General features: G+C 40.5%; 1 protein-coding gene across 2 annotated transcripts in view; it reads left to right on the forward strand.

Moving 5' to 3' along the window:
• The first annotated feature begins 2798 nt into the window (after positions 1-2798).
• Positions 2799-24635, forward strand: part of TMCC3 (transmembrane and coiled-coil domain family 3) — a 92438-nt gene continuing 70601 nt past the window's right edge. Inside the window, exon 1 of one of the 2 annotated variants that reach the window (XM_017737996.1) lies at positions 2799-2867. In XM_017737996.1, the coding sequence (XP_017593485.1) occupies positions 2865-2867 (3 nt within the window). In that variant the 5' untranslated portion in view covers positions 2799-2864. Of the gene's footprint in view, positions 2868-23174; positions 23463-24635 lie in introns of those variants that run through there. The other variant, XM_008636565.2, reaches the window with a different exon arrangement.

The raw sequence follows: 24635 nt of genomic DNA on the forward strand, positions 1-24635 counted from the left end.
TTCCTAGATGTTAGGACTACTTGGGGAAAAAAAAAAAACCTCCTTTGATTTATTATTTCAGTTCCCTGGTATGAATCTGTCCCAAAAGTTTTTCATTGTCAGTAGCTGAAACATAGTGTTTTATCCAGTCTAAACTAGTGATAGCTTACAAGGTATGGGTTTAGCTATCTAAAAAAATCAGCTATTTTAACTAAAACTGTTCTTAAAGCCTAAAGACTAAAATTTCTGCTCACGAGTTACCAGACTTCTCCCTAGCAGATGTTAAAACCTCTCATTAGGAATAAGCTTTTGGACAGTTTCATTCCACCACTAACCTAGTAGAAGCTCAGATGATACCTTAGGTTAGCATTGCAAAGGCAGTGGATGTCACATTTAGCCTGATTACTTATTCAGTGTGGATAGCCATTACTTACAGTGAAGGTGCTTGGGAACGGCCTTTGGAATAATGGGCAACTGGAATAATGTGTCTGCTTTTAGCTAGAATAAGCTGCCTTATCAAGTCCACTCCTGTGATCTGTGCTTGTTACTCATTTTAAGGTCTAAATCAGTATTTTAGCCCCAGCACAGCTAGTGGGACTGTTTTTTCAGAAGCTCTCTCTCCAGGCCTGGAGGAAAGAATTTGATCTCATCCCTCTGATTTGAGGAAAGATTATATTGCATTCAGCTATTCACTTGCACTCTCTCACCGCACTTCAACAACTGTCTTGGATTTGGGGAGCTGTAAAGGATGCTTTCAGTGTGTTCTGTTAAGCAGAACCCGTTCCTGGAGCTAACCCAATCTAAATCAAAATGTGGTGATAGTGAAGTTGAAAGAAAAATGGCTTAAAAGCCAGCCTGTGCTGTAATCACCCAGTGAACCTTTCCCCTCTCATTTGAGTTCATTATCCTAACCTGAGGAAGCTTAAAATCAGACTGAGTGCAGATGTTATCAAATACGACTCTGCATTCTGTATTCAGAGCTCTGTGCCGCCTCCTGACTCTGCTCCATTTTTAGCTTTGGAATAATGTAGCACTTGCATGATTTATTACACAAAACATTCTGGCAGCAGAAAGGATCAAGAGTAGGTGGGGTCATTATAGCTGTTATCTAATTCCTTTTGAATGTTAGAGAGTATTAAATTAAAAAAAAGATTTTTTTTTTTTTTTTTATGTATGCTCCAGGGTTTCCATTTTGTGTTGAAAAAGGAGTGGATTATCCAATAGCTAGTTGACCTTCCCTAAACAAGGTAAGATCTGAATGCTGGAAATCAAAAGCAAGAACTCCCAGTAACCTCAGGAGGGGCAAGGGATTTAACTCCCTTAAGTGTGACTACAAAAGAGACTTCTCCCCACTCTCTGGAGGGTAGCCTGGACATCTCCCTTCCCAGCCTGTGTGCCTGCTTTTGTGAGAACAGAGGTGGTGCTAGAGGAAAACAGGCACTCTCTCCTACATCTCTTCCTGGTGTGTGACTCCCACAGGAGACTCCTCTGAATCTACCAGGATCATGGTGTGAGGAAGGAGGAGGTAGATGGGGACAAACTCTTGCCTTTTCAGGAAGCCTCTGCAGGCTGCAGTGAATAAAGGACAGCTAAACATGGGAGCATGGGAAGTGCTAGCAGCTGTCAAAAACCTCATGTTCAAGCACAACATTGTTTTTTACCAGTCGAGAGACAACTTGTATTGGATGATGCAGTGAGCCACTTGTCGTGAGAACAGGGAGCAGTCATAGCTCTAATCCATATCTGTGGGTTAGGTAGTGGGGCCTAGGAGAGAAGTGTCACCATTTGAAATATCCTCAGCAAGGAGAGCACTGCAGTCCCTCTCCTGCTTCATGTCTTCTTGTGTTGGATTTGGTGGCTTGAGGAGACCGTGTATCACACGGATGAGCTGTGGACAGTACAAGTGCCAAACATGGCAGAGGGACCTGACCAAAGAGGGGTGTGAAGTAGGAGGCAGCATAAGTCTTGCACTCAGTGCAGAGAACACGTGCTGTGTCCTCATTGTTCAGCTCGTGCAACCCACAGCATGATGCAGCTAATGCAGAGAGCAGGTCTAGAATATTTTGGAAAACTAGCACTATAAAAATTTTAAAAAGGTGGTTGCACTTCTTCAGAAAAGCTTGCTCTGCAGTGCAGAAGCAATGAAGATTTTGTTACTCTTTTGTTTGATCAAAAAGTGCATTAATAAAATTATTCGGTTTATTCTTTTGCTCATCCTACTAGCCTGAGAAAAAGACATGGAAGAGTTTTAGGCATCTCCAATCTGCAAGCACTTTTGTCTATTCAACTTTAAGCTTGATTGTGTGTGACTGTGTAGGGAGGAAGGAACAAAGGCTTTATTTTTCTCTCATTTGCCTTAGTAATCTTGCAATGAAAAGTCAAACCAGTTTACATCTTTTTATAGGATTATAAAGAAAAAGTACATAATTGGAAAAAGAGCAAACCTAGGTCCTCCTTGTAGTTTCTGGTCCCTGCAGAGTCTCCAGCCTTTTCACTAATATTGAGCTATTAAAATTCATCCTGGAAATATTGCCCACATGTCTTTGGTCAGAAAAAGCAGCCTTCAGAAACACCGTAAGTACTGCAAGCCCTCCTGCACCGTCTGTCCATCCTAGACAGATGGAGTGAGTGCATGCTCATGCAGTGCAAGAGGCTTTGCATTCACGCAAGTGGAGGAGTCATCATCTAGTTTTGAGGAAGGTTCTCAGGCTATCTTTAGCAGACAGACAACTGCTGGGTTGCACTTATAGAAATAGAAACAACCTTCTAGTCTGACTTCAGTGCTGTTGAGGTCCTTGCTGCTCAGCTCATGCTTTTGCTTCTCTCCAGGGGGTAACTCCTACAGCTGCTACAGGAAGGCAGAAACTGTCTACTTCTCCACGCTAATGGTACCTACTTAACCCTTCTCACCTTGTTGGGAGAATTTTATCATTCTGGATTGCTTAGGGAACACTGTTTACTTCCTGAGTACAACTTAACTGTATTTAGATAGTGCTGTTATTTGTTTTTCCAGCCAGGACTAGGTGGTCAGCTATGGTTGCAGCCTACGAGTACTCCAGATGTTCTCCAGATGCTCAAACACTGTAGTTTGAATTGTCTTTTGCCCTCTTCACTTCCACAACAGCAAGCTGTGCTGTGCATATGCTAAACAAGTAGTAGTCAGCCTGCAGAGGTGACTGTTACTGTAGGATGGAGTGTTTGTATCCTAAATGTCAAGAGTTTGGCAGTAATAACTACCAGTGATTAATTAGGTGACATGAGCTGTATGTGATAATAGTGGTATTTACTGGAGTTGTTGTACTTTTGAAATTTATGAAAGATTAGAAAATAGGTTAATCAGTATTTCTGTTGTTCGTGTTTGCAGCTCTTACTGTGACCATTGTTGTAGTCATGTGGTTTAGTGTTAAGTAGTCATGCAAAGAGCAGGGAGTTGGACTTGATGATCCTTTTGGGTCCCTTCCAACTGGATATTCTGTGATTCTACACAACTTACAATTATCCTTCATTTTGGAAAAACAGAGGAAGACTTGCATTTGAAGTGTTCCAATATATTTGTCATGTTCCTCACTTATCTCTTGTTTTGCAGGGGCTCGTTTTAGTTTTCATTGGTCAAGTTAGCAGTTGATTCACCTTATGACTTTAATATCATATGCTTGTGAAAAGTTGGCCAGGAGATCACTTTCACTGTTGCTGACTCAAATGCCTGCATACAGAATGCAGTGGTATAAATGGGTGGTATAAATTTATGAACAGTCCTTGCCTGTTTTAGCTAGTATTAATTTTAAAGCAAATTAAATCACTAAAAGTTGTCATCTTCCTTTCTTTAAGTCATATAGTTTTCTTTTCTGATGTAATATCCAGGATACTCTATACCATAAGTTTATTCTTATTGTACTGACTGTAAGAGAAGACAACAGAAGATTTCTTCAAAATCAGAACCTATTTCTGGATTTAGTGACTCTTTAGATTCTGAATAGCAGTTGAGAATGCAATAACCTGGCATTTCAGTGGTGCATTTCTTTTGCAGAATAGAAGATGTGACCTGAAAGTGGAACAAGTTTTATTTCTCATAATTATTGACTGTGTGGTCATCTGTAGCAAATGTATTTTGTGGGTAGGGCAAGGCTGATTTTCATAAAGCAACCCTAATTAGGAAGAGTTTATGTGAGCAGCATATGCATAGAGAGGACAGAAAAGAGCTGACATTACGTGGGTAAGAGCTGGGAAAACTGAACAACGGTTCAATGCCAGAAAACAAACAGACGGGCACAAGAAATTTTTAAAAATGTATTTTTGGTTGGTTGTTTTGTTTTTAAATGTGCTAAGAAGCACAATGTTGGGAGTTGGGCAACCCAGAGATAATTCCTGCTCTATTGTGGTATATTTTGGGACTGACTGCCTAACTACAGGTATCTGAATCTTAGACAGCCCAGGTCAGTCATCTAATAGCCAATGGCAATCAAAGGGTTTTAAATATACAAAAGCCCCCATGTAGTGATGTAAATAAGACGATTTACAGGCTGTTTAAAATAAGATGATTTATAGCCTCTAAATTGTGTAGAAATACACAAAGATAGCTCAAATGATGAGGTACCGGAGATGTGTATGACTGGTTTTCTCCTGGGACTGCAAGATTTTTTTTTTTTTTTTTTATTATCAGTATCTAAGCATCAGGCTATAGCCTGTTGGTGAGAACCTCAGGCACCTCAGGGGTACTGTGAAAGCTCCTGCTAATGCTTTAACTGTGCCATCTCGTCTCTGCTCTATGGTGGGATCCTCAGGGAACATTTCTTCCCTGTTAGATATTGCTCTCATTATGTTGTGTTGATATGTTAGCAAAATAGATGTTGCTCCTGACAGTCTGGGGCTGTGCAGTGTCTGTACAGTTTGGTGTCTGGCAGGATCTCTCTCTGCAATACAGTGCAGTGCTGTACTTGGGAGCACACAGGTAGAGAGGCCCAAAGACAGATCCCAGACAAACTAATTTTTGTTTGTTTATCTATCCTCTTTGATAAGCTGGGGTATCTAATGACTGTTGTGTTTGAGCACACTGTGATGGTATTTTTCACTTTTTCCTACACTTTTATTTCTTCAAATGCAGCTCTGCTATGGTGCCACAGAGGACAGTGTCCTGACAGGAACAGATGATCCTCTCAGAAGACTGCAGAAAGCTCAGGTTCCACGAAATTATATATCACTATGCCCTTGTTTTAAAGATAGCCACTCAGGGATTAAATGCATGGGCTTCAGTATCTTAAGCCAGTTCCTGTTCAGGTGACTTTCATTCTTGTTCAGTGTATCAGGTGGCAATAACCAGGGAAGCCAGTTACAGAAGGTGGCTGTATGATCTGGTTTAATAGTTTTCTGTGTGCGCATGTGTGCCTGTTGGGTGAAACACAGTGAGACTTGGGCTTGCTTTCCATGTTTCATCCACTCATGTATGTGTAGCTCCCTGTCTGTATAAGGATTTCAGGACAAGAGGGAACGGCCTCAAGTTGCATCAGGGTTGTCAAGCACTGGCACAGGTTGCCCAGGGAAGTGGTTGACTCACCATCCCTGGAGGTATTTGCACAAATGTGTAGATGTGGCTCTTAGGGACATGGTTCAATGGTGGACTTGGCAGTGCCAGGGTAATGGTTGGACTTGATAATCTTGGAGGTCTTTTCCAACCTAAATGATTCTATGATTCTAAGAGTAGAGGTAGTGCACCTCACCTTTAGTAAGGGGTCTTTAACCAGCATTGTCAATGATGTGCTAGGGCTCTCCTGCATCTGCCCTGCAAGAAGGAATGCTGCAAGGTCTCAGTTCTTTCTTAGGTCATCCATTCGTTTTCTTTGTAGAAGGAGATTTAAGAAATAGTGTCTCAAATCCACAAAAAAGGATAATTAACCTAATAGTGGAAAATGCAGCATGTGTGTTAAAAACATATAGGTAAAAGTAGGTTCTGAAATCCTTGGAGAGAAGCTAACCTGACTTGTGTTTGGGTTTTGAACTTCTTAAAAGTAATCCTTTGTGCTACCATCATCATTGCAAACATCAGTGAGTAGTTGCTCTTGGCTTCCTCTGACTTAACATGGTTACTCTTGAGAACACTGAGACTGTAGCGTTTACTTCCAGTTCAGTTTTGTCAGTCACTCCATCTGAAAGGCAGCAGCTCCCGTCTGGCTTTGGAGCCTTGTCCATGAAACTATACATCTGTTCATACCTCTTTGGGAGAGAGAGGTATGCTGGGTTATTCTCTAGCCTTCTACTACTCAAAATTGAGATTCATGTAATGATTTAAGTCACAAATAGCAGCATACTGGAAATTTTACCTTCTCTTTGCACTTATGCACCTTGGAGAATCTGTGTTGAAGACTGAATTACATTTAAGAGAGTAAGAGGTTGGGACACAAAGCAAGAGCTGCCTGCCCAGGAAGGACAGGACTTGATCCTTGCACCTTCAGTCTGTCCTAGTGGGCTAAAAAAAAGTCCTGAATGGAGACTAGTCTTAGTGCAAATCATAACCAGGCCTGGGATTTGCTTCATCTACAAACTCCTGAGGTCAGTGTTTGTTCATGAGCCTCAGAAGTCATCTCTTCACTGCAGGGATTCCTGAATGACTTCTGTGGCCCATATGGTGCAGGAGATCAGAGCTGTGTTGTGGTGTTTGCTGACCTAAAATGTCGGTGCTTCAGTGAACTGGAAAACAGCAAAAAATGGAGCAGTTTTTTGTCAGAAAGGCTGATGGACTGCCTCAGCACTGAGTTTAATGCAAACCCTTGTCGTGTTAATTAGGTGTTAATTTGAGTTCAACAGGGGATGCAGTATTAACCAGGCCCTTGTTGTGCTGTTATTTCTTTATACAGTTAATGTGACACCAAATCCCACGACAGTTCACTCCATTATTAATGGCTTTCACCGCTGAACTATTTTTAGCCTTGTAAGAAAATGCTTGAGAAAAAGAAAGGAATCCACTGGCTGACAAATGTGAATGCTTAAACAGGGCTTTCACCACAGCAGTTTCTTACTGCCTTCACTGTTGGCTACACTGGGTATGTGTAGGGACATGCCTCCACATGACTGTGTTTTCCTGGGAAATGCCTCTGGCATGACTGTGTCCTAGCTGGTGGTGTCTTCCTGTGAGAGAATTGGATGAGATGATCTGGTACTACTGAGGAAGTCTGCTCTTTTTTTTTTTTTATCTGCTAGGACAGGAAAAAAGTAGATAAGAACTGAAATGATGAAGTTTTTACCTCTGACACCCACTTGCATATGTAGCTGTCTTCTGGATAATGAAAAACCTAATGGTATCAACCACTTAGGCCTTGTGAATTTGCACCAGTCCTAAGCTGTAAAAACCACTGCTTTCTTCTTGCTTTCTGGTTACAGGCTTCAGGCAGTGTTGCATGTAGTTTAGATGACTTGGCCAACTGATTGTGGCACTTAATAAACAGGAGGCAGAGAGAAGTTTGTAAGAGAAATGGAATTCACCTTTTGGAGAAGCAGGATTTAGTTGATGTTGCTAATAGTGATTTTTTGCATTCCTTGTCCCTGGAAAATTTTTCTCCACAGTTTACATTATTTGGAAGAACAGAAACAGAAAAGTATGGGCACTTCTGATCCTTCCAGACCATTCATCCACATGGTCCTTTGATCCTTTTATGTCTTCTAGATAATTTCTAGAAGGTAGTGCTAACTGTATGCACTTATAATTTATCAATATGACAGATAATATGAAAGTGTTCAGATTTCATTCAAAATCTGCTATTTCTAAAATAGTCTTGGATTATGGGGTTTTAGTTTAGTTTGGATTTTCTTCTGTGGTAGCACATGGAGGTACCCAAAACCTAGAGGAAATTTGATTGGATCTTTTTCTTTTAAATACCAAACTATGTAAAGTGACTTACTTCCTGTTTTTTCTCTGTTTTATGACTATTGCTTTTAGAGATAGGTGTGTCTCTGTGTAGTGGTGTGGGTTGGGTATCATTACTGTCAAAAACAAGCCTCTGCTTCACAGCCTTGCTTTCATGCACAGCTAAGCTGAAAGTTATGCACAAGTACTTGACATGGAAAATAATAGTATACATGGCCTGAGGGGAAAAAAATAATCATATTTTTTGGAACTTGGAACTTAAGGTTAAAGCATTTTGGTTACTTTCTTTTTTATATCTTTTCTAGACTGGATTCCATTTCATGGTCCTTTTGCCTTTACAAACTGGTAGATTTTAGGTTAGAGACGTTAAGAGCTAGAGAAAGCCTGCTGGATCATATTCTTAATCACTGTGAGTTCACTGTGAATTTTCGTACAGTATTTGTGGTTCTTTTCACATTGCCTCAGCAAAGAAGCCTCCATCAGCTGCCTAAGGAAAGTGTCCCACATTTTGGTAGTTCTTTCTTCCCTAAGGCTCATGCTCCCTCTCTGTTGGAGCCCTTACTCTTTAGTTACATCCTGTGCTGACAGATTGTACTACATCTGATTTGGAAAACCTGAGCTGACCTTTGAGGACATGATATTGTTGCTTCTCTGTGGAGTTTGTTTCTAGGTTTTATCCCCTTCCCTTTCTCAGGCTAGCACAGGTCAGGATCTGCCCTTGCCTTTTTAAAAAAACAGTCACCTTATGCATAGGAGAGAGGGTGAGTTCTGCTTTGGTTTTCCTGAAGTATTTGCCAGAAGTGAAAACCTGTGCGCCAGCTATGATGCTTTCCTCTTGTGTTTCCATCTTCTGGGCAGGGTGACCTCCTAGCAGCACAGAGGTGATAAGGGATGGCACTCCCAAACTAAACGACCTGCATTTCTTCTGACAGTAGAAATAACTGCTGCTGTTACCATTGCTAGTTTTAATATAAATATAACTTGTGTGTTTTAAAGAGCAGCAGTAAGATCAGGCATTAGGCCGTGGCTCTGCAAAGAGGGCCACTGAATTATGTATTGAGTTCAATGCATTGTGCCAGGCACACCTAGACTGAAAATGCCACTGTGTTGTAACTAATAAGATTTAACCATATTTCATTACTTTGAGTCAGACCCTTTACTGGGGGGTTTGCTAATTGACAAACATGTTGTTCAGCTCTGCATTTCCACTAAGAAGCCTGTACCAGGCTTCTCTGTGTCTTTGTACTGAGATGGAGTCTTGAAGTTATTAGTCATCATAATAAATAATAATAAAGAAAAAACCAGATTAGACAGATCATTTGGACTTCTGAGCTTAATACCTTGTTTTAGGATTCCCTCCACTGCTGCAAGCAAGATAATGAGGGATTTCCCATGCTGGTCGTAGCCTGTGTCTCTAGGTGACAGGAGAGGCAGGAGGCAAAGGGAGGGTGGAACAGGGATCATGAAAGCTTGGCTTTGACTTGATGGTGCTTGCAGGCCCTCAACTGCCCTCCCCACAGCCTACCAGGGCATACCTGGAGTGTGTTGGTACTCTCTGCTGTGGCCACCTGAGACCACCTGGCTTGTGCCAGGGGCATGCTCCAGAGTGCTGAGAAGTTAGTTTTAAACTTAAACACAGCCATAATATTATGAAAATGGAAATTCCCTTCCTGGTCCTTACACACATTTCTGGTGATGGGTGATGTCTGGGGCAAGTTGCTTCTCTCCCAGTTTCTAAAGGACCACGGAAATACTAATTTTTGACCATCTTGCTACGTTTCATAGAATCAGAGTGGTTTCCACTGGACCACGTTGCTCAGATCCTCATCCAGTCAGGCCTCGAACACTTTCAGGGAATGGGCAAGGAGGTGTTTTCCTCCCACCGATGTTCTTTCAGGGATTTTAGAACACTTCTGCATTTTACTGGGTATAATATTTGCTTCACCTTGCAAAATGACACCAATGTCCTCTCATGGAAGCGTAAGACTTGTCAACCCTTCAGCAATGACTTCTCAAGAGTTTTCATCATGAGTAAGAGGGGCAGTGAGTCTGACTGAATTTCTGGACTTGTATATGGATCGTGCTATATTAACTTCTTGTTGCACAAATGATTTTGAACAGCTTGGAAATTGCTTTCCTGTTTTATGAATAAATCTTCCTTTGACAAAGGAATGTCACTTTTCTCTGTGATGTTTCTCCATTCAGTTTTTATCTCCCAATTTGGTCCCAGGTTTGTATCTCTTTACATTTATTAATTGGAGTAAGTGAATGTTGATTTGATGGGTTAGTCTCTGCTATTAGTGTAACCTGACTCTCCTCCAATAAACTGGATAGCATAGGATATTTTTTTTCAACTAGGAGATATGAAGTTGAATGAAATGAGAGTAAATGGTGCCTTGTGGTGTTTGTATTCCATAAATCACATTTCTTACTCTGCCAGCTAGGAGTCCTCTCGTGGTGAGAGATGATTTCTGCAGATAGTTCTGAATGTGATTTGAGGGCAGGCTATGGCCCAAGTCCTGACCACAGCTGAGGGAAGACCATACTCTCTTCTAACACTGGTCTTGGCATACAAGAAAAAGATCACAACATTCATTTTTTTCCTGTTGTTTCAGCAGTAGATAGAACCATATAAGTAATTTCTGCTTATAAGAATTGCTACACTAAATTAATGCAAACAAAGTCTCATAGGTGTGAGAATGTTTGCAGGACAGTGCTCAAAAGGAAGATGGCTCTGGCTCCACTTACAAGATGCAAATATCCTACTTTGTTACAAAAAAAAATGGCTTTAATTGAAGCATGACTTTCACTGGCAAGTTCTGGTTTTGTTTTCAATGTCTGCTGTTGTGCTTAATGAGGGGAGAAAATTTTCCGTGAGCAGAATTCAAATATATTCTTTTAAATTCATGTAATGGAAAAAGGCCTATTAAATACAATACAGAAAGGACCACTAGGCATACTTCAAATTTTAGTGGTCACAGAAAGGGAGGTACAGGTAGCGTTTCTTCATTATTTATCTGCTTTTTCATATTTATGACTAGCTCCAACTGTACTCTATTTCCTTTTTAATTTTTTAGAGTGCAGGTGTAGTTACATTCTGTACAAGTGATATTTTGGGGTAAACAGCAGAATTGCTAATGTTAAATGTTTAAAAACTGATACTGATCCCAAAAAAAAAGGCTTTCTTCATTCATCTTATACTGATTCTTGAGCTGTCAGATGTACTGAGATCCCATTTCACATTTTCTCTAGGAGAGCTAAAAACTTTCAAGTGTGGCATTGTTATTTTTCCTGCCGACAAGTGATATGTTCATCTGGTGACACTGATCTGGATACTGGGCCAGAAGTTATGAGAGCTGGAATAGTGTGTTGGTGGGATTTTATTCCCCTGGTAGTAAGTTTACAACTCCTTAAATGTTTGAGTGGAGATGATAATTCTGAATATCTGATTTGGGCTGAATTTTTTGTCTAGATTTTGAGGGGGGGGAAAAAAGGGTTACTCTATTTTGAGGGCAAGATTAAAGAAAATAGTTCAGTCTTCTCTGTTTGCTGGACTTTGACAGTAGGCTGGTGGGCAGCTAGGATGTGGTCTCTCTTGAGGAAAGAGAATAAAACTTTTCGTAATACGCAACAAAAATAGTTTTTGTTCTTGAAAGGAATGAAGGATGTGACTGTGATGTTTTGCCTCCTATCTCACAGGCTTGAGGAAGGAATTTAGCTCACAAATTTGCCTTCAGACTCCCCTCTGCTCTAAAACATGAATCCAGAAACACAAATATCCATTTCACCCCTTAACCTTTGCTGGCTTATGTGTTAAGAAATTCCACATGTAGTGCTGGTGAGTCTCTATTCCTCTGAGGGCAGCTAGGCACAAGATGCTGGCTGCCGAGAGACACAGTATGGTGTGCTAGTGTGCCTAGCCTGGAAGGGGGAGGGCAAAGATATTTCCTTTTTTGAGGGGCATGCAGTTACCTCTAGACCAGGTTTGAATGCAAAAGGCAGATGGGTGGGAGCCTTAATTCTGGGAAAAGCTTGAGCATAAAAAATCTTTGAAGAACTTAGGTGAGAGCTCACAATCACCATGACTTCCTAAATATAAGACACAGGAATTCACTAGGCCAGACTATTCCTGCTTTCCAGAGAACTTCCTGTCTCCTTAGAAAATTTGTGTAGAAGAACTGAGTGATCCAACTGGAAAACACATTGATTAAAGATGCACTTTGAATGTATTAAGTGCTATGAAAGTATGAAGTTCTGTGCAAAATGAAACCAAAATTGGTGGATATTATGGCACCATTATTTGTGTCTCTCATTTCCCCTCCTCTAAAATTGTACCCTGCAATTTTCTAATGCATTTATGGTAACTTTAGCAAAGCTTGAGAACTGTGGGATTCTGATGATCCCATACTAACACCTTTGCAGAAATGCAGGGTAGAGGAATTGGGAAGGACATTATAAAATAAGAAAAACACAGTTGGAATATTGGATGGGTAGCAATGGCAAGTGCCATTTTCTTCATTCAGGTGACAGCAATAATTTTTTTTAACTGTTGTCCTTTTTTTCCATATCCTTTAGCATCCACCAAAAATACTGCTTTGTTGGTAGGCTCTGATCAAGTGCCATGCAAGGTTAAGCAGAAGTCCAGGACAGGTTTTTTTGTTCTGGGAAGCATGGCAGGTCCTGCTCACCTAGGCAAAAGCAAGTGGCTTTTCAACACAGGTTTTATCTTGCTGCTCCCGAGAGTGAGTATGGCAAGGAGAGGGCAGCCAGGAAACGTGTGTGTTCCAGGATGTGTTTCTTCCTGGGGTGCAGCTGAGCATTGTAGAAGCTTCCTTGTTTCAGGACATGATTTCTCGCTTCCTTCTTACCTTTTGATTTTCTTCTTCCTCCTCCTCTGAGAGGGCTGACCATTCTCTTGTTTCAGAAGCACCTTCTTTCCCTTGGTCTATTCAAGACTCTGTTTTCATTCCCACTTCTCCTGTACACGGTCTCTGCCTGCCCGTGGTACTCCCAGCTCTGTTTCTTCCATCTCCTGTGTAAAGAGTGCTAATGGGCTTTTCTAAACCTTTTCTCTCTGTGCATACTATGTCACCATGATTCAGTGCAGGGTGATGCAGCTTTGTTGTAATCACAGAGCACTTTGACCTGTGCTTGCTGAAGCTCTTGCGGTAGTTAATGAGCAGCTCTGGGAAGATGATCCCAGTTGTGGCAGATGAATCTGTAGTATGAGTTAATTGTGCTTTTGTTTTAGCCTGCCTGATCCTGTAAATGGCAATAGCATTGTGGAGCCCAGTGTTGGCCCCTGAAAATTACTGAGTAGGCTTATTTACAAGTACTTTGGCACTGGTGTTCATATCAAGGGCTTTCAAAAGTAATGAGGTACTGCAGCTTTACTAATGGTTTAGGAGGTTCTCCTTGCACCTCAGTATGAGGCTGATCTGACGCAGCTACCTTCTTGGTAGTATCCAAGAGTGTTTTGTCTTTCTGGGTACATCTTGTTCTGGCTCATTTCAGAAATCTGCTCTTAGCTCCAAGGTCTGCAATTGGTCTGCAATCTGTTGGCCTGTAATTAGTACCAATATTACAGTGCTATTACTGCACTGGTCTGATCTGATGGCTATTTTTAGATATGACATTGTTCAAGGTTTTGTTACATAGCTTATTTCTCTCATCATCAATCAGCAGGATGCTGAGTTATAAAATAATGCTGTTTTTTAGAACAGTTAGTGCAGCCTTATGAAGATACCAGTTAGCCAGTATTTACACAAACTTATCTTTAGGTGGAGACTGTGGTCCAGTTCCAGGCTGAGGGGCTCTGGTCAGTATCTCCTTCTGGTAGCTTGAAATGCTAAGTACCTGCCTTGCCTGTGGGCCAGGGAGTGGATTTACACTTAATCTGCAGCAAAATCAGATCCTCAGCATGCAAACAAGTCATGTAGGTAACATCTGCCATAACAGAAACTGTGAACTCTTTGTCAGTAAGCTAAATACTATTAAAGTCTTACTGAGAAAGAGCCAAGCTTATGCCTTATGGAGGACCAACAACAGGAAGCTTGATTTGATGAAAATTTGGTTAGAAACTAGGACTGTGCTGTGTCTGAATCCTACAGCTGATGTCTGAGTTCTTTCAACCCATATCTTCTCATTGAATAGTAAAACTTTAGCCCTCTGGCAGTAGTATCATTGAGTCACAGTTAATCACAGATTGTGCAGCTTTTGTAAGTGGCAGGTTCACATTTCAAAGATCTTTGAGTGCCATTAGGTTTTATTCACAAATAAAGCTGTTTTGTCTTTTTCTTTTTCAGCACTATCATTAAAGAGAACTTGCTTTCTTTTACACCTATAGATGTAAAAATTCACTGAGCCCGGTGAGGAAAAAAACATGCAGCTATTGAAGATACAGTCCTTGATTCTGAAGGAGAAGCTTTTAGTACTTTAAAATCCCAGAGAGCAGACTGGTCTACTTATCGATGCAGGTTGAATGAGAGGCAATTAAATCCAAATTAGAAACTTAGGCAGTTTTCATCTGTGATTTTAGAATCTTAGAAAACACTTATATAAGAAAGAAAGGGATTGGGGAACAGAACTAGAAAAACAGGTCAGGAGGCTACCTCCGATGTGGATGTTTACTGCCTATGCCTACTAAGTAAGTCATCAAAAAGAAAGATAGAAATAGGATCAGAAAACAAATTGGAATTCACCCTAAAATGAAGTTAGATCTGGAGAGAAATTTTCATAGAGAGAAGTGCTTGAAAGGTTTCATTTTGAAAAAAATCTGGGGGTGAGAGTATGCTGTTAACCAGTTATGATGTTGCAATTAATTTTAATTATTTTTATAATTTGATAGCATTCAGAGGTATCAACAATAAATGAGGGGGGGTTTTCTGTGAAATGTGTTATTGTTTTACCTATACTGACTGGCTAATTATTGCTTAAATCTCAGGAGTATTATGAAATTTAATTCATTCATGTGAAAAGCTGCTTTTCAGACCAGTTAGTGCAGCCTTATGAAGATATCAGTTAGCCAGTATTTATGGCTGAGCACTGTGGTGTTCAATCATAAAAGCCAAATGTATTCTAGGAGATCTGGTGAAAATGCAGGCAGGACACTCCCGAACACCTCCAGTTACAGCTATCAGAGTCCCATTTCTCTGGGTGTGGACGAGACCTTCCTCCATGGGTAAATGTGAGAAATTTATACTACTGTTAGAAGTGAGCTGTGGTCACTCATGCAGAGGCCTGAAATGCTGATGTGGTTGTTCACCAGAATGAAAAACTACCTTTCTTCAACAAGGAACTGCAGCTAACAGAACAGAAACTTCTATGAGGTCAGTTTTCCTCTCTGATTACTGAGCTCTCTGCCCTCCACAGAAAAGAAGAAGAGAAACCCTCCTATAAAACTTGTCTAATAACTAAATTGAGGCGTAGGGGCTTTTTTGAATTAGCTTTGGAAATACCTCTTCTCTTTAGGGAAATAAATAACTTATTATTAACCTTGTTAGGAAGTACTGCTGCAGATCATCATCTCTTTAGTGTTTAATTTCTAAATTGCATAAATGCAAAATTTCTAGGCCTCAGTGAGATTTCTCAGTAATTAATATAACTTCTAATTTCTCCTACTGTACAGCCTGCTTATCTTATGTGTGCTGAATCTACCAGCTTCTTTCTAAATTTCTGGAAGTTGTGTACTCCAGCTAGGGTATTTGTATATATATACACAATGTATATGTACCCCAGCTGTTAGGTATTTCCATACCTCATGTTACCTCATTCCCATCTTGAATTGCAGCTGATTAGGGCTTGTATCAGCAATAGTGTGGCCAGCAGGACCAGGGCATTGACCATCCCCTGTACTCAGCACTGGTGAGGCCACACCTCAAATCCTATGTCCAGTTCTGGGCCCCTCACTGCAAGAAAGGCATTGAGGTGCTGAAGCACATCCAGAGAAAGACAATGAAGCTGGTGAAGGGTATGGAGCACAAATATCATATGGAGTGGCTGAGGGTGCTGGACTGTTTAGGCTGGAAAAAAGGAGGCTTACTCTCTAAGACTACTTGAAAGGAGGGTGTAGGCAGGTGGGGACTGACCTCTTCAAAGTAAGAAGCAATAGGTTGAGAGGAAACAGCTTCAAGTTGCACCAGAGGAGATTTAGATTGGATATTACAAAAAATTTCTTCAATGAAACTGGAACAACCTGCTCAGGGAAATCGTTGAGTCACCATCCCTGGAGGTATTTAGAAGACATGCAGACGTGGCACTTCGGGACATGGTTTAGTGGTGCATTTGTGGTGTTAGTTCAATGGTTGGACTTTATTATATTAAAGGTCTTTTCTAATCTAAATAATTATATGATGCTGTGATAGTGCCTTTGTTCACTTTAATCTCTTTGTATGTATGCTTGGGAGTGCAGAAGGATGAGGAAGACTTCACGGGTATCGCATGTGCATCCTGTCCTTCCTGTCACTGCCCCATGTCCTCTGCTTCCACCTATATGAGAAGGTGCATGGGACAGACACCTGTCCTGCCACATTCCTGATGTGGCTCTGCTTTGAGCATTCAAAGTAATTTTATGCCAGATCTTTCATTTTGGGGTCTTGGCTTTCTTGGATGTTCTTGGATACCATGAGAAGGTGCTGTATATGAGAAAACCAACAGCCTCCTGGAGTGTTTTAGAAAATGAAAAGCTGGTGACTCCTGTTGGGGTCCTCTAAGCTTCAGAATTGAGTACTGGGTATGGCAAGTCAGTCTAGCTTTGTTCTGTGACAAAATACAACTTGGGGATTAATATTTCACAGGGAGACAACTCCAGCTGCTTCTAATTTCCTTACTAGGAGCCCATCTGTCTAGCTGCCAGGATGTGATACAGTTGTATTACTAGTTGCATTGATTCATATTCTCTTTTTCTAATGATGCATAGAAATCTATTACCCATATGTTGTTTCCAGTGAGTGTATCTGCCTTTCATATGGTCTCTCCTGAGGGATTATTGGGAAATGGATAGGACTCTTGCAAGCAGACTCTACTAATCTGTGAAGAGATCCTGAGGAGGGAGCTGGGAAATTGTTTTCCTTCCCCTATGGTCTTGTGTGATACATGTGCATTTGAGTTCTCTCTAAATGGCTTTTCACTTCTTTTTTTATTTCTGCATTAAAAGATGTGTCATACATATCTTCTTCCTATTTCTTATGGCTAATAAGCAGCTGAGCAAGTTCTTCAGTATCATGTCAAGACTAGAAAATAGAGAAGAGTGTGTTGGCTAATTCTCAGTGCAGATAAAAAAAAGGATTGGGAAAAATATCTTGAATATGCTTATCCCATTTACATGAAGGCAGTGGCTGCACCCATGGGCCACTGGGGCCTCAGTTAAACTCTGAGATATGGTAAAAAATCAGCATCTGCTCATTTATCTATTTATTTCATTTGAGTTCATTTGCTACTATTTGCTGTTACTTCCACATTAGGGATGTTTGCAATGAATTGTATTCTGAGTTGCACCTTAGTTATTCCACTAAGGACTAAGAAATATACAACACTGTCAACTGGAGCATCTCACTTCAATAATATTATACTGTGCTTTGCTTTCTTACTGAAGGATCTTGACTCTTGATTAGGTTTTTAAAATACTGTATGCTGAGAGAGAAATCCTATCTCAGGCCATATTGCCACAGACAAAACATAAATGTGCTCAAGCTCACTTGTTCTATTGTTCAAGAGAACCAACTGTCTGGATCTGCTGGGCCATTTGCTTGCAGTGGCTAGAGCAGGATGATGTGTGATGGGGTCCAGGTATGATGTTTATCAGTGAGGCTGCTCACCACTGTCACACAGTCTTCTGGCTTCAATAACCTACTGATTGCTAGATTAGAAAAATGCTTCATTACGCTTGAGAGTTTTAGTATGGTTGTTTTAACTGGACACATTGGCATGATAGCAAGTAACAGGACTTTCTGTACAGAAATGGAAAGTTAACATACTTTACCTTTGTTTCACTTGGCTAAAGCAGAACCATGACACAGAACTTACCTTTTACAATACTTGGACTTTGAGTATTTATTAATTCTTATGTACATGAAACTTCTGTATGTGAATATGTGCTCCCTTATTCTGAGCAAGTATTTTAAAATGCTTAATTCTTCCCTTATTTCATTTTTCTAGAGTTCTTATCATGATAGAATCAAAGAATAAATTTCACTGGCAGTGTTGCAACTCTGCTTATGGTTATACATGGTTTCCAGTCAAGTAAGAGATGACATGACGCTCACTTGGTGGGCTGGGTCTGTTTTAAAAGAACTGAATTGCTGTCTGAGGCCTGCACAGCATGTCAATAAATGACATTGCTGTCTGCAGATATTTCAGAGGTTTGGTTTACTTGGTCTTAGCTGGTTTTTTTTCCTGTATTTATTACTTGTACTTAATGAAGGAAGCAGACTACTTAAAGGCACATAGGACTTACCAGTTTGGATCACACTGGTAGTTCACTAACTCTAGTTACAATCTCAGCTAAGGGCATCAGAGTAAAGCATAGTAACATATACAGCATAGAGTTGTCTTCATAACTTATCTCCACAAAAATAAGCTTCTTAATCTCTTCTGTCTGCTCAGCTTCCCCACTCTGGTGCTGAGGATGTACTTTTTAATATTACTTTCAAATTTTCTGTTTATAAGCTGTTACTGTTCCTGGGTTGTTCTCATACAGAATCATTCGTGTCCTGTTTCCCCTGTATGAAGCCATTTCCTAACCATGCAGCTTAGGTCCTGACCATCTGGACAGGCTTCAGGTGGCAGCTGATCCCTAGGGAACTGTGACAGATACAGGATATCCAAGAAATGTCTGCGAAGGGAAAGGTAAATGCCCTTAGGACAGAACAAAACCCTGAAAGAAACCTAAGAATAAATAGGTTTGGGAATCAATATAGTATAGCAAAGATACTAAATAACGAATTGGGCAGGATGGAAACTTCTTTGTGAGTTTTATATTCTCAGAATATAATTCTGTCAAATGACAGAATGTCTCAGGCTGAGTGGAAATGCCTTTGCTGCCTGTTATCTGTGGGAAATCCACTGACCTCTGGTGAACTTGCCAACTCATGTTCACCACTCCTTGTTGCATTACCTGTGAGTCTGGAGTTCACAGCACAGTGTTGACATTTCACATCAGCCACGTGAACCTAACAGGATATAGGTGCTTGATCTTATCCAAACCATTCAACAGCTGAACTTGGAGGTCGTGAGCTTCATTTTCTCAATGCATCAGGTCTCTCTTTACACAGATGTCAATAGATGTCAGCAATGCGTTGAAACATGCAGGAAGGCATCTCTGCAAGAGACGAGCCCGGCTGCACTGTAGAGGCTGTACACTTCAACTAGTCCAGCTAGGAGAAAAAAAAAAAGCAATGGAATCAGGTATTTTTGTAGATTCTTGTAAATAAACAGAATTGTATCAGTCAGGCAGTAACCCAGAGCAGTGTTCTTGCTGACATCCCCAACACTCTGGGTGACTCCCCAAAGCTTCCTCGGAAAGCTGCTTCTGTCACCTCCTGCTGCACTCGTTCAGCTGTGCTCAAGGTTTCTCAGTGCATGGCTGGAGAGCTGCAAGCCACCCCTCCAGAACTCCATGCTGAGCTGTCACTCATAGAAATATTTCTGACCAAAGCATATCTCTGCAGAGCTTTACCGTTCAAGGTTCAACAGCCTTTGGCCTTCCCCAGTCTGGGAGGGGAGGAGGGATGAATACATACATCTCTGTCAACAAACATCTGTCAAGCTAGCTGGTCCCCAAGGGAGCACTGTGTCACTTTAGCTCCTTCAAGTTTTTTAACATTGCTGTGAATTTTGTGTTATCTGGGTTTTCTTTCAATCCTTTTGGGAGATTAACTAACTACTTGCTTATAATGGGAAGTGATACTACTGTCCTCCCACTGGTTTTGTGGGAAGTGTAGAAGTTTCTTCTGAATTTATCTGGAAGATTGGACACTTCCAGCTAAAAATACTTTAAGCTAATTGCTTTACAAACATCTGACTTCATTAATTTCAATAAAAACTTTTCAGATTATCAATTGATAAAAAATGATTAATTTTATCCATTTCTCATCACTGTTATGGAGACACTACTCTGGAAATGTGAAAAATATGTGCATTTGTCAGAGTTTCAGTTTTATTGGAAAGGTTGAGTATTATCTGTTAAAACAGGAGACTTGTGAAGTGGAAACTCATTAGAAACTCAAGAGTATTCACTGAAAGGTTAAATAACCTGGGGTGCACTCTGTATTTCCCTTTCCCCCTGCTCTCTTCTGACTGGGTGGAAGAGATGGGTGTTATTTCCCAGACAGGTGTATCTTGTAGATGAATCCCTTTAGAAATATTCTAGAATAGAATTGTGGCTTACAGTGTCTTAAACAACTCTTTTTCATAAATATACAAGAGACTGTTTTCATCTTTGATAAAGGTGTTTTCTAGCGTCTATTATGGTGTTTCTAAAAGCTATTTTCATTTAAATGGCCTTAAATGAGGCAGTTTGTATAATGACCTGAGAACAAGAAAACCAAAACAATGTGTCTTTAATACATACCCCAGACACATTTGTATTATCTAAAGGTATTTCAAGGACCTAGTTAGATTTGGCATCTTTTAATTAAAAGCTTAACATTGATCTGTATTCATGCCACAATTAACTTGGACTGTTCCTAATGAATTCTCTAAATAGATTTTTTGTGCAAGTTGTTTCTACCCAATGGCTGGAAGTGGGGGAGTGCTGGGGAACTAGACAAGCAGTTGCAATAATAATGTCTGGGACTAATTGCATCTTATGGCTTGACTTTGTCAATTGCTTTGTTTTCATCAGCTTCAGTGATTTTTTTTTTTTTTTTTAACAGAATCAGAGCCAGAAAATATGTAAGCAATCAAGTAGGTTTGCTTTTGAAAAGCATCATCTATTGGCCATCTTCAGCCTGTGCTGAGGCAATGGTATCTTTGGGCTGCTGTAGAGAGTCCAGTTCCTACCGTAGTTGAATTTTAGGATTTGAGTGAGTTGTTTCTGCCAAAACACTCCATGATATTAATTTTTAGCTACATCAAAGTTTGGGGGCAGGATGTACAACTTCTTCAATGCAGCATTTAGCTGTATTACATCTTCTCTGCCAATTTTTATTCTTAGCAGCCATGAATCAGACTTTCCTGAGTAATGAGATTAAAAAGTGACTTTTTTCTCTTTGCCCTCTGTTTTATGAGGTGTCAGATGACACGCATGACCATTTTCAGCTTTGTAATCACAAATTTACACTATTAAAAAGTATTGAAGCTGAGAATCTCACTTGGTTTTATCATTCCAGGACTGGGAGCTTTGAGAAACACTAAATGTCAGGAAATTTGGCTAAAATCGTGATAGTTGCCAGGGCTGTGATGGGACAGTAGAGCCCTCCCTTGGTTCTACATGCAAGCCTGCAGGAAGGCTTATACACCTCTCCCACTGATATCAAGGAATCAAAGTTTGTCAAGTGATTGAGGTCTCCTGGCCCAAGAACACAAGAGGACACGAGCCAGAAGTGACAGACAAGTAAATGACACTAAGAAAACACACTGCGATCATGATCCCCTTGGAAAGGTTGTGTGGGATCCCAGCCACTGCTTACTCTTTTCTGTCTATTAGCTAGCTGTTGATGGATGGGGAATTGAGGAGGCTACCAACTTCTCAGCTGTACACAGTCCCTGTCAAAAATTGATTACTTTGCCCGTGTGCAGCTGCACTGTAGAGACAGCTGGTGCCATGAGGACTCTTACTCTAGGTGTAGGAAAGGTCATGGTCTGACCTAACCTTTGTCTGGGCAGAAGTGCAGTGTTTATCTGCCCTTCAAGAAAACAGAAGAAAGTAGTATCTGAATGTCCTCTCTGGTAGCCAGCATAGGGATTTACTTGTTCTTCATGGAGAAATGTGCAATCTTAGGAAAACAGTGTTTACAAGACAGAGCTCCTGATGGGATTCAGAGAGTTCTCAACAGCTTGTTGAAGTGACTGAGTCTGAGTTACGGGGGCACAAGAATAAAACCTAAAATTAGCAACAGTGGTTTGTAGTTGCACATTCTGACCCACTCAAGATTTTATAGCTGCCTACAGTAAGGAATTAAAACCAAAGGGATGCTGTTAATATTATATCATTCTTATGCAATGGCCAAATAGGAGAATGATTGATTGATTAGAGAAAATGTCAAGAGTGAAATTACTCTTGCATTCCACAGAAATAAAGAAGATTGTTGTCTTTTTAATTTCCATGTTTGCATCACATTTGGAATTGGTATTTCCTAATGTGATTTAAATAGGCTGTGAATATTCTTATCTGATTTTAAAAACCTGATTATTTTATCCTAAGAAAGATCTGTGCATCGTTTGAATGACACACGTTTCAGGAGCTGAAAAGAACACAGAGCCTGCGTTCTGCTGAGAAGTCATTAGAGGAAGGATGAGGAATGGCATATATTAGAAACTCATGCAATCTCTCTACTCTAGTATTATAATTATATGCAAGAACTATGTTACAGCCTTTGATGCTGAACTTCAGTCTAGATCCAGTTCTTGAGGATCCTGACAGTTTTACCTTATGAGTTACTTAGCCTGACACATTGCTGAGCCTCTTCTCTGTAGTCTAATGCTGTGCAGGGTGCTCCTACCCTGGGGGAAATGTGAAGGCAGTTGCCTAAAGAGCATGTGTGCAATAAAACCATTTCCTTTATTGGTATTACAGCCTCACTTCCTTTATTTACATGCATACGAGTGGAAATTGTCAGCATTGTGTGCAGAACTCAAATATACTCTCTTCAATCAACCAAGCTAAGACTTAGTGACACGTACTGAAAAACACAGCCCCAACAACCAGGTATCTGTCAGTTTAGGCATTTTGCTTATGATGTGCTCTTTGGTCTGTCAGGCATGTGGAGTCTACGAGCTGTGTTCTGGAATTAGGAGAAGGTGAGAAATGAGCATTTAGAGCCAGATGTGTTCACTATTCAGAAAGTTTGATTTCCCCACTTTTGCTACATACCAGCTCTCTCACTTACACACAAGGTATGTGCTGTTCCTACGACTGTGTCGTCACTCTGTGTGCCAACAACCAGCTACTGTGTGGCACTTGTGGAAGTGGGTTGGCTGAAGGGAAGGATGTCAAGGAGATAAGGCACAAACTGCACTTGACATGCAAAAAAGGGCTTGAAAGGAAGACACTGATCATTGTTTTCTTCTGCTTCTGTTCTGTCAGATGTGCCTGCTCAGATGTTACTTTTTTTTGGTAGTTTTTTTTTTTTTCTTTTTTCAAAGCTACTAGATGGGTAGAGTGATGAAAGCTTTAATATTACCAAGAACCTGAGGAGATCTGGACCTCTGCTAAGATTTGAAGGAGGTATCATATTTAGTATATGCCTGGAAGATATTTTTGTGGTGAATTGTCTGTTCTTCATATTGGAACCAGTAGGAATCCTTGGAGAAGACAATTAAATTTCAGAAGATTAAAGAAAGTCAAAGGGAAAAGGGGAGAACTGGTCAAAATAATGGGAGATATATCAGTCTGAAGGAAGCTGGCTTTTTCTCAAAAAATTCAGTATCTTCAGGTAAAACAAGGAATCCCATACCAAACCTGTTACAGGTAACTGTTTATTTTTGATGTTTTATCTGACATGGACTGTTTTGAAAGGGTCTGGCAAAGTTGTCTCTGTATTCTCTATGTTTTGCTCAAAAATAGGTATAGCCAATGACAGTCGTGTAACAATTAATTTGTCTCCCTTGAAAAATGGGAAAATAGGTATTTATCCCTGTGGATTTGATTTGTTCATGTTGAGTGCAAGCCAACACTCCTTGAGGCTGGTTATTTTGCTAGAAGGGCAAATACTCATGTATGGCTTTCATCCGAGGAAGATACTGGGAAAAACTGGGATACTATGTTCAGGTGAAGGATGCTGTTCCTCTCCATATCCATGCCTAATATAAAGATACAGGCAACTGGTAACCTGGTGACAACAGACATTTCAGCAATGGAGATTCCAGTTATGACTAGAATAATTCATGCCTAAGTGTGCCATGGTGATCTACATCAGAGAGGTGCTTTGTGTATGTGTCAGAATTTTGTTAACTGGTGACACTGGGCCACTCTGGTGGTAAACCTTCCTCTTGTACCAGCAATCCCCAGCATATGGCACAAAAGTAGCTGGAGATGGCCAGTGGGTTTGAGATCCCTGAGGAAACAATTGAGAAGAGGCCGAAGGCAAGTTTAGCTATTGTGAAACCCCTTGTAGCAGCCATTTGGCTGCTTCTGAAGGATGGATCAGATAGGACTGGTAGAGGTAATCTTTCAGCTCCCCACACATCTCCATCTATATTTGCCTTTTTTGTGTGTGTGTGCGTGTGTTGTGTGTGCAATTCAGGTAAAGGAAATCCCTTTGTTTATGTAAGAGTTTTGACATCAGAGTGAGGAGCCTTACAAATGCTCTGTTTGCAAAGGACTGCTTTGTAGACTCCAGCCTTCTGCAGATCAGCTAAAATCTATCAGTCTATTTTGCCTACTTATTTCTGCCTTTCCTCATGCCTGGAAGGGAGTTTTTGCTAGAGAAGAACCAAAGTCACAGACTCAGACTTGCAGCAGAATTTTGTCATTGACTCATAACATGCCTATTGATAATCCATCTGTAAATAAGATAATTGTCTGTAATTTGGGGTGTTTCATCTAAAGACCTCAATTTCCAGTGCTAAAAAATGAGCCTAATGCAGATAACACAAGGATATTGAGTAGAAATACTCACTGTATCTAACTATTGAAGAGCTG

This window comes from Corvus brachyrhynchos, unplaced genomic scaffold (assembly GCF_000691975.1).
Source record: "Corvus brachyrhynchos isolate BGI_N302 unplaced genomic scaffold, ASM69197v1 scaffold56, whole genome shotgun sequence".
Lineage (NCBI taxonomy): Eukaryota > Metazoa > Chordata > Aves > Passeriformes > Corvidae > Corvus > Corvus brachyrhynchos.